Below are 10,949 nucleotides of genomic sequence, written 5' to 3'. Positions count from 1 at the left end.
ATCTCACATATTTTTTACCAAGACAAGATATTCTGAATTGAATAAACAAATAAGGTATCACTATAAAGGAAAGCTAAAACAGCTAAATCGTATAACATGTCTTTTTGTGAAGCACAGCGGTGAAGGGGCAGAGAGAGTTGTGAATGATTTTTGGGCAATTTTGCATTTGGAACCAGTTCAAGCCCAGCCCACTCACTTCCGACCAATGGAGTTTGTTTATTCAAATGAGCCACTCATAAAGACAACTTGGAGCGGCAATTGTGGCAGACTTCATAAGAAACTCCACTCTTATCACAAATCAGATTTACTTTTAGACCAGAGCAGTGGTCCTACTGACCTATACAATTGGATCTACCACTCCTAAACCAACATACAAGAACATTTTCATTCGGGACTTGACGGAGAAACCTCTGGATCAGCAATAATATGGGAAAAGAAAACACCTTTTTGGTCACCGTTTGGATAATTCTGGCAAATATCTGTGTATCTTTTTCAAGTACACCAGAACAAACACTTTTTGGTAAGTAAGGGATATTTAACCTAGCTGTTTGTAGAGCTGACTTTGGCTTTGTTAGAGATAGGTTAAATAAACACATTCTTTGACTCAATGTTGATTCTCTCCCATAAAATAAACACTAGAGCCAACGGGAGGCAGTAAAATTGATGCAGCCTCCTCCAAGTGACCGAGAGTAACCTCAGTTCAGTCAGACGTACCCCACTCGAGTGCATTTTGTCAGGGTGCGCACCTCTCTCATGAATAATCTTTTCAATCATTACAAAAATATATATAATTAATCGGATCAACATAATTCAAATTATGCATTTTAAGTACACGACATTATTTGCATTTTCAAGTTCACTTAAAATAATATTTTGAAAACGAAAATGTGATATTTGTTCTATTTTTAATTGATGTATAATAACAATTTTCCCATTGTTTTACACGTAATGCATAATGCATAAGCATGACATATTATCATTATTATTGACATTATGTTCGATATTTAATGTGGCCTATTTGTGTATGTTTGTGATATCACAAAAAAAACGTAATTTAAAAAGGATTATAATGTTATTACTACAATGTTTGTTTGGTAGAATTTCAAAAGATGCAAAAGGGGGCGACATTGGACCGGTAAAACTATCGATATCTTTTTGTCATGCTGGTAATTGGATTAGATTACACCAATTGATAAACTGATAGATTCTGCAGATTGTGGCTTTGTAATTACTTTCTCCCAAAATAGATAGTGTTTGAAGATAAAAAATAAATAAATTAAAAGCTGAATTGCCAATGATGTAATGATAAATACAGCAATTGGTTTCTTTGTAAACACATTTTAGATGCTTGTCCAGCAAATAAGGAGATACATTTTGGTTGAGGTAAAGTGTTTGAAATGCTAGTGACCTCCTTGTACAATCATGATAATGAAAAAAGTCTGAAATAATCAGACATCTAGACTAGGTTTTAATATGTATCTGGTTAAAAATGTAAACAATAGTGTAATGAATAAGGCAGATTCCTATAGACTCCCCTGCATTGTGCACAGTGGTAACCTGTATGCCATGAGAGCTGTTCAAAGTGCTTACATGCGGGATCATGGACTAGTAGGTGAGTGACGACATGACTGATGAAGCCAGTTTAACATCATCACTGTGTCTGTGCAGGTAACAGCAACTCCACTGAATGGCTTGAGGACTACACAGACATTGTATCCAAGTTCTCCCTGAGAACTGCTGAGATACCGGATGATGACTTGTGCTACATCGTTCCCGGCCAGCCCTTAACCATCCCAAAGTGTGAATTCAACCCTGGGTATAAGACGTTCGTGGTCATTCATGGATGGACGGTAAAAAGCTTCGACACTGTCATGATTACCGCAAAAGCAGACGTTGTTGATCATCATTTCAATGAGGCTTGTCGAGCATCATTAGGGAAATAACTCAACAATGTTGATCCTAAAAATATATTCAGCATTGATAACTAGATGCATGATGAGAAGCCCCCCTCCCCCGCTGTCCCTATGCATAATGTTGTAGTGCTCATTCATGTGTAAAAGTGCTGACACTTGGCTCGTCTTCAATCAGTGCTGTGAGTAAACAATGAGGGCTAGGTTCACAGTGAGTCAGGCCAGCCACTGACCCCGAAAATGTGTTTGTCCAGGTCACGGGGCTGTTTGAGAGCTGGGTCCCTAAGCTGGTGACAGCGCTGTACAAGAGGGAGCCCAAGGCCAACGTGATTGTGGTGGACTGGCTGACACGGGCGCAGCAGCACTACCTCACCTCTGCTGCCAACACCAAGCTGGTGGGCAAAGACGTGGCCAAGTTTGTTAATTGGCTGCAGGTGGGTGATCTCAAGGACACTGGGTAGATAGGAACATAGCCACAGGAAGTAGGGGTGCTGAGGGTGCTACAGCACCACCTGAAAAATCGGAATTAAAACAAATATTAATATATATATATTTTTTTACAAAAGTAGTGCACTGGGCCTTTACTAGTCCTGTATTAATGGACAGATACAGCCATCTGTTGCATGGGCAATTTTATTTATTTCAGCACCGCCGAAACATAATAGAATACATGGTTCACACAAGAACAGACTTTCATGTTGACAATGCAGAAACGTATTTGAAATAAGCAATATGTGACTGGTGATGATACAATAATTTCGAAGTCAATGCTGTGGTTGTATTTTACTCCTGGCTATGATTTAGTACACCTAAAAGCTTTTTACAGCCATGTTGTTGATCCACATCAACCACTCATTACACAGCTCATTATTGATAGAAGCAGCAGGTGGAGCTAGTGAAGCATATCCTCTGCTAGAGAAAAGGGCTAGGAGACATTGGTATGATAAACTACCTGAAATGATTACATGTGTAAGCGTACAGTATAACTGACAGAACAGAATATACTTGAGAGGGTGTTAGGATGGCATAACAAGTTTTACAGCCAATACTTTACACAGTCACAAGAATGGAAAATAGAAATAAAACCATGTCTGCTTTCCCCTGTTGTCAGAAAACACTCGACTACCCCTGGGAGAAGATACATCTCCTGGGCTACAGTCTGGGTGCTCATGTAGCCGGCATCGCTGGTCTCCTCACCAACCACAAAGTCAGCAGGATCACAGGTGAGCAGACAGCCCTTCTCTGCTGAAGAGGTTTTAATGTTTATCTATCAGTCTGTCGCTATGTAGATGCATAGGCCTACATGTGCAAGTTCTATCTCAATGCATTTAGCCTCAGTAGTCCTCCCATTTGTCTCCATAAAGTTTACCCAACTATTACATCTCGAGGCCATTGAAAACCATAATCAAATCATCACTAAAGCACATTGTGGGCTTCTACCCCTCTCTCTTATCCTCCCCCTTCTCTCTCTCTACCTCTCTCTTATCCTCCCCCTTCTCTCTCTCCCTCCCTCTCCCTCTCTGTCTCTACTTCTACCCCTCTCTCTCATCCTCCCCTTCTCGCTCTCTCCCTCTCTCTCTTCCTCCCCCTTCTCTCTCTCCCTCCCTCTCTGTCTCTACTTCTACCCCTCTCTCTCATCCTCCCCCTTTTCTCTCTCTCTCTCTCTTGCTCTCGCTCTCTGTCTCTACTTCTACCCCTCTCTCCCTCCCTCTCTGTCTCTACTTCTACCCCTCTCTCCCTCCCTCTCTGTCTCTACTTCTACCCCTCTCTCTCATTCTCCCCCTTTTCTCTCTCTCTCTCCCTCTCTCTCTCATCCTCCCCCTTTTCTCTCTCTCTCTCTCTCCCCCTCTCCCTCTCTCCCTCCCTCCATCCCTCCCTCCATCTGTCTCCCAGGTTTGGACCCGGCCGGCCCGACCTTTGAGTTTGCTGACGCCCAGAGCACCCTGTCCCCTGACGATGCTCTCTTCGTGGACGTCCTGCACACCAACACCCGGGGCTCCCCAGACCGCAGCATCGGCATCCAGAGACCCGTGGGCCACGTGGACATCTACCCCAACGGAGGAACCTTCCAGCCAGGCTGTGATCTGCAGAACACCATGATGATGATCGCCACCACCGGCATCCGTAGTACGTACTGTAACTAGACACTGTACTGTAGAATGCCTTCTACTATTCTAGCTTCTCCATATTTCTGCTGTCTGACATATAGTAGAGGATAATGTAACATCAAAGTCTGTTACTATACTGTAGTAAATCTTCACAGGGAGTGTTTCTTGAAGTTTAAACACCTGCAACAAGTACTTTGACAAGGCCTCAGTTTTCTAACCATAACAGTGAAAGCCATACGTCATAAGCCAGAATAAGCACATTTCACAGACACAGTCACATTGTTAGTCTGGTGTATATTAGGGAATCAGCCATTGATTCAGACTTCATGGACCTAATGGTCTTGTTTTACACCTGTCCTATGCAGATATGGACCAGCTTGTGAAGTGCTCCCATGAGCGCTCCATCCACCTGTTTATCGACTCACTGGTGAACGCAGCAGACCATCAGACCATGGCCTACCGCTGCAGCTCCAAGGAGGCCTTCATGAAGGGCATGTGCCTCAACTGTCGTAAGAACCGCTGCAACAAGGTGGGCTACGGTGTCAACAAGGTCCGCCTGCCCCGGAACACAAAGATGTACCTCAAGACCCGCGAGATGATGCCCTTCAAACGTAAGGATGAGAGAGGAATTGTTTTAAGACAAGAATGCATGCATGCACAAAGCAACACTCTTCTTCACAACAGGAAGTTAATTTCCTGGCACTAAAATAGATTTAGTTAAGAGTTACCTGACGTACATTAATTGCCATATCCTCAATGTCATATCCTCATATCCTCCGGATAGCTGAATGTAGTTATTGTAGTGGTGGCTAGGAGCTGGCTCAAGCTGGCCTTGAGAACTTTAAAAACTTCTTCGGGATCGGTGTCTCTCCACAGGACGGTTGAGCTAACGTAGGCTAATGCGATTAGCATGAGGTTGTAAGTAACAATAACATTTCCCGGGACATAAACATATCTGATATTGTCAGAAAGCTTAAAATCTTGTTAATCTAACTGCACTGTCCAAATTACAGAAGCTACGACAGTGAAATAATACTGTGCTATTGTTTGAGGAGAGTGCACAGTTTTGAACATGAAAAGTTATTAATAAACAAATTGGGCACATTTGAGCAGTCTTGATACAACATTTTGAACAGAAATGCAATTGTTCATTGGATCAGTCTAAAACGTTGCACATACGCTGCTGCCATCTTTGTATTATCTTTTACCAGAGCTATTGAGTTATATTCTCCTACATTCCTTTCACATTTCCACAAACGTCAAAGTGTATCCTTTCAAATGGTACCAAGAATATGCATATCCTTGCTTCAGGGCCTGAGCTACAGACAGTTAGATTTGGGTATGTCATTTTAAACAAAAATGGGAAAAAAGGGGCGGATCCTGAACGGATCCTGAACACTGAGTCTCTTTACCATCCTGTGCATGTTACATTAGTACAACGGGCCCCAACTGTGTACATACTGTATTGATACTGTACCACCCTGAGAGAACAACTACTGTAGTCTACACAAGTCCCTCCCTTATTAGTCACCTGACCCACTATCCATAAAAGATTCTATAACATCCGCCCAGCCTGCGTCCATTTTCCTCCCTCCTCACCCCACTACTCTAGGATTGGCACAGTCTGACATATCTGATAAGGTAGTGGCGTCAGGGACAAACAAAAACAAGCAAGGGGAATAAAACAAGGTTCGTGGCGCAAGCCATGAAGGTCACATGAGTAGCGGCTGTGGTTTGGTAACTGGAAACCACTGCACGTGAATTCTTACGATGGAAAGTTAGAGGAAACTTTCCACACCAATTGGAAATGCTTCTGGCACTGACTTTGAGTTTAGGCACACAATAACATCTCTGTAGTACACTGTAAAACTATGAAGCAAGTGACACTTTAATAACCTAAACGTCAGTGTTTAAAACTTAAACATTAGGCATTTTAGATTAGCCAATAAGGGTTCTCATCTTAAACACAGGTGTTTAGAATGCAAGATTAAACAAGATAGCCAGCTTTTCCAGTCAGTTTCTAACCAAGAGAACACCTATATCTCCTAAGTGTTCAGAGTTTCTAACCAAGAGAACACCTATATCTCCTAAGTGTTCAGAGTTTCTAACCAAGAGAACACCTATATCTCCTAAGTGTTCAGAGTTTCTAACCAAGAGAACACCTATATCTCCTAAGTGTTCAGAGTTTCTAACCAAGAGAACACCTATATCTCCTAAGTGTTCAGAGTTTCTAACCAAGAGAACACCTATATCTCCTAAGTGTTCAGAGTTTCTAACCAAGAGAACACCTATATCTCCTAAGTGTTCAGAGTTTCTAACCAAGAGAACACCTATATCTCCTAAGTGTTCAGAGTTTCTAACCAAGAGAACACCTATATCTCAGTAGTGTTCAGAGTTTCTAACCAAGAGAACACCTATATCTCCTAAGTGTTCAGAGTTTCTAACCAAGAGAACACCTATATCTCCTAAGTGTTCAGATTTGAAACACTAGTGTTTACTTTCCCATCGTCATGTTTAGTGTGCATTTAGTCATTCAAAAATGTATGTGTCTTTCCATGCCTTTTATTCAGATCAGTGTTAGGAATGTCTGTCACCTTACTTACATTTCAGCACAACTGAACAGGACATTTATTTTCAATTGCGTGATGTTGTTGTTACTCAACTGTCTTGAGTCTATTTCTCTCTCAGAGTGAAAAATATGAGGGAGGGGCCTCATCATATTTCCCAGCATGCTTTGTTGCAGGTTGATTTTTAGAATAGTTTGTTTTAAAATCTTTGTGTCCTCATGCACATTGATTTATTGAGCTCATAGTATACACATATAAATAACTTAAATGTTTCTAAACTACTCCAATCTGTAGGGGTTGGACTTTTTGCACCCGTTACTGAGTCGGTTGTTCTAGTTTAGATGGTTTAGGTAGTCTTGATTGTGAAGTTCTCTGGCATAGCAGACATTCTGAGTGCAGGTTGTGGGTGATAAAATAGTCTGATTTCTTGGCTAATACTCCCTCTGGCTGGATTCTGATATGAATTGCTAATCACTTCATAAACCAGTGTATTGTGACTTGCAGGTAAGATGAGCCAGGATGTTCAGACCACAATGTAGGCCATAACTAAAGGCCTTAGGAAATGTGTAATATGTGGTCATAAAGGGTTGTATTTTGATGGAAACACATTCACTTAGGCAGTCACTTGCTGAAGGCTTCAGGAATAGAAGTTATTGAATGCAACAACAATGTCTCTGTTACAAACACAGACATGAGTGGGTATCCCTCACAATCATGCGAAAGGCATGCTGGGGAATATGCAAATATGGCTTTACACCCTACAGTGTTAAAACAACAGTTTAGTGTTCAAAACCTAAAAACCTTGTGCTGAATAAATATGTTCATGTTTGTTAAAAGTGTTACAGCGAATAAACATGTTCTGGTGTTTACAATCTAAACACTGTGACACATTTTCATTTTGAATTCTAAATGCCTTGACGCATTTAAAAAGTGTTACAGAAAGGTGTTAAGTTATGCGTTCAGATCCTACACACTTGGTTTTACAGTGGAAGGTTGGACAACTTAATCTGAAGCTGAACACTGCATTGTATTTCCCTTATTCACACAAAGGCAGTAAGTGGATCAATAATATGGTTATGTAAAGACAGGTCTTAAGCACTGAGATACGAAAATAGTGTGTGAGTGGGGATCTTTAGCTCAAACTGTGGGCATCAGTGATGGGATTATGTTCACATGCCACAAACACTTCAAACTGTCGGAGAATGTGTCTTAACTGGGCAGACTGCAGTTGTTTCCATAAGAGAAAACAGACTCAGGGTTTCAGAGGGCAAAACCTTCTCTGTGACACTCGTCTGTATGTGGCATGGTTCTAAATGAAGGTCTCTGTCATTCTTTCCACAGTTTTCTCTGTGACACTCGTCTGTATGTGGCATGGTTCTAAATGAAGGTCTCTGTCATTCTGTCCACAGTTTTCCATTACCAAGTGAAGGTGCATTTCTTCAGCAGTGAGAAACTGGCCTACACTGAGCAGCCCATGAAAATCTCTCTGTACGGAACCCATGATGAGAAGACTGACATACCTTACACCATGTATGGTTTGATATTAAATAAAATAAGGAAATTATAGGAAATACAAAAACATTTTGCGAAATACTTAGTTGTCCAGAAATGCTTGATATAATATTTAAACAAGTCCAAACTTACGAATATAAAACACTGACGTTGTAGCTCATAATTAACCCGGTCACCTCACCACCCCACCTCAGCTGGGTACTATATACAGTACAGAAGATGAACTGATCCACTCACCTTTGATCTGTGTGTGACCCCTCAGGCCCTTCCTGAACACCAACAGCACTGTGTCATTCCTGCTGACCACTGACGTGGACGTTGGGGAGCTGCTTATGGTCAAGCTGCGCTGGGAGAAAGATGCCTATTTCAGCTGGTCTGACATTTGGGGCAACAAAAACTTCCACATCCGCAAAATACGTGTCAAGGCAGGGGAGACTCAATCCAGGTAAGTTATGATAGTAATGATGAGCTGTATATCTATATGTAGAAGGGTTATTCAAATTCACAGACCTTAAGGTCAGCAGCATTGCTGGTTTCGCTCTAAGGCCAATTAATTACATGAATTAAACCCCAGTACTGTGGACAGTATTTGAATACCTTTGACACAGCACATCGCCTTTCACATTGCCAGTCTTTGGTGTTATAATGCTAAGGGCGTCAAGAAGGCTTTATTGATAGTCTTTATTGATAGACTGTCTGACTCCAGGGTGATCTTCAGCGCTAAAGATGGAGAGTATGCCTACCTCATCAGAGGAAAAGACGACGTAGTCTTTGTCAAATCAAAAGAGGACAACATGAGCCGGAAAGAGAAAACGTAAGAAAACTTTGTGAAACTTTGGTCATTTGAATATAGAAAAATCAATCATAACCAAAGATGGGATTCAAAACGTATTTCCTCATGTTCTTCTTTTGATTTTGATTTATCTTCAGGATGCACAGACTCAAGATGCAGGGAAGCCACTTCAAGAATAAAATTGCATGAAGCAACACTTGAGTAGAGTGCACACTGAACCACACAGCCAAAGCTGGATGGAGCCTGGGAGAATACACTGGAGAGAAGATAGGGGATGTTAGTCTCTGACCTGTGCTGTATGTTCTGCCTCCCAACCTGTGTCATCTCATCTCCACCCGCAATCACTTCATCCCACTGTGCTGGGTGTCGGCTTACGTGCTTTTTCTTCTATTAACCGTCATCATGGAGAGTGTTACAATTGCTTTTTTTTTAAATGATTTTGACTTGGTCTTACGTTGCTACATTATCTTTTTAATTCTTTCATCTCAACTGTGTTTATGTATACCTACTAAATCAAATAAATTAATTTCTAACGCCATACTAGGTAGTTCCGATTCAAAGAGATTGACATAGCTTCCACTTATTTTTTGCCACATTCAGTGTGCACACTATAATAATCATGTCACTAATGTCATGCCTAAACCACTAATTGCCGCCATCACAGGGACCAAAGATGGTGACATTGTTCACTGAATTGAATATTGCAGTGACCCGTGTAAATAGCTTTTCAATCACTATTATATATATATATATATATATGCGTTATCATTGTAGATGAATTCCCTGCTTGTTCTTTGTGTGCATTTGGTTATTGTGTTTGGCACTGGTCACTTTAAGGGCGTTAGTCCAGTCAATTCGATCATTCATCAACTAGTTGAAATGGATTATGTTCAGATCATTCTTTAATTGGCCTCTGGACTTCTGAAGAATAGAGGTCACAAGGAGTAGTTAGTTTGGCCTTAGTACTTCTATTACTTCCTTTATAGGTCAAAAATCATGTAGAAACAATTACCTTAACCCTATTGGTCAAGCATGCCCTCTAAAACATTCCATTTTCTTTAAAAAGATCAAACAAAATGCTACACTAAATGTATAACATATATGTGAGACTTTGCCAACATGGGTGGGTAGCCCTACATAATAACCATAAACATCCCAAGAATGTTTAATATTATATTTATTGAATGTACCTGTATATATTTGTATATTTAAGCTGTAATATATTTGGGCAGATTTCCATAGATGTCGCTGTTTTTCTAGATGAAGCGGTGTGATTTTATGTGAGTGGCTTTGGACAGACTGATCAAATTGGTCTCCATGCCGGCTGATGAGCGCATTTATTTTTCTGAATTGAAATGCAGTGTGCTCTATGAAGACAGAATGTGATACTTTAATAAAGTGAAAATATGATATATTTTGGTATTCTTGGATTTTTTTACTACCCTGAGCTACATATTGTGTTGAATTCCTTAGATATTATTCTAACCCTAGAACAGGTATTCACAAACCAGGGGTACGCGCAGTGCCGTCAGGGGTATTCTATTGTTTTATTTAACTGTTTTATTTAACTTTTGTAAAAAATATTTAAAAATCTTCACATTTTGAAAGAGTCCATTTATATTTTCCAATGGGGCTATACATTTGGGTGAGTTTTTTTTCTCACCTGAGTAGCCTCGTTTCACTGCCAAAAATCTAATGAAACCATCTAGTGTTCAGCAAAATAACAACACAATGTCAAATACAGGTAGCCTAGTCAAATAATTAACATCCAATCACATTAACCATTACTCTCTCTCGGGAATTCCACTAACGGTCCGTATGTAGCCAAATGTAGCTGCTGCTCATGTTGGTATCTGTACTGATGGTGCAAAAGCCATGACAGGGAGACACAGTGGAGTGGTAACGCGAGTCCAAGCAGTTGCTCCCGACGTAACTTGGGTAAACTGCAGCATCCACTGAGAGGCTCATGCTGCCAAGGGAATGCCTGACAGCTTGAAAGGTGTTTTGGACACTACAGTGAAAATGGTTAACTTTGCTAAAACAAGGCCCCTGAACTCTC

General features: G+C 40.8%; 1 protein-coding gene across 1 annotated transcript; it reads left to right on the top strand.

Annotated features, from left to right (window-relative positions):
* The first annotated feature begins 256 nt into the window (after positions 1 to 256).
* LOC112250799 (lipoprotein lipase) lies at positions 257 to 10,304 on the top strand. Its single transcript, XM_024421239.2, has 10 exons — positions 257 to 520; positions 1,669 to 1,850; positions 2,165 to 2,344; positions 3,022 to 3,133; positions 3,804 to 4,037; positions 4,384 to 4,629; positions 7,995 to 8,115; positions 8,360 to 8,542; positions 8,804 to 8,911; positions 9,028 to 10,304. Exons 1-10 carry the CDS (start codon positions 427 to 429, stop codon positions 9,077 to 9,079), a joined length of 1,512 nt encoding a protein of 503 aa, XP_024277007.1. The 5' UTR covers positions 257 to 426; the 3' UTR covers positions 9,080 to 10,304.
* The last annotated feature ends 645 nt before the right edge of the window (positions 10,305 to 10,949 follow it).

This window comes from Oncorhynchus tshawytscha, linkage group LG05 (assembly GCF_018296145.1).
Source record: "Oncorhynchus tshawytscha isolate Ot180627B linkage group LG05, Otsh_v2.0, whole genome shotgun sequence".
NCBI classification, from domain to species: Eukaryota; Metazoa; Chordata; class Actinopteri; order Salmoniformes; family Salmonidae; genus Oncorhynchus; species Oncorhynchus tshawytscha.
Note: the sequence above shows the minus strand (reverse complement) of the source record. Positions and strands in the feature narration are given on the sequence as shown.

Excerpts from the sequence above, each read along its gene's own strand:
- LOC112250799 (XM_024421239.2), top strand. The coding sequence starts at position 427 with ATGGGAAAAGAAAACACCTTTTTGGTCACCGTTTGGATAATTCTGGCA. Across the intron at positions 4,630-7,994 it reads CGAGATGATGCCCTTCAAAC|TTTTCCATTACCAAGTGAAG; the intron begins GTAAGGATGAGA and ends TTCTGTCCACAG. Across the intron at positions 8,912-9,027 it reads ATGAGCCGGAAAGAGAAAAC|GATGCACAGACTCAAGATGC; the intron begins GTAAGAAAACTT and ends ATTTATCTTCAG.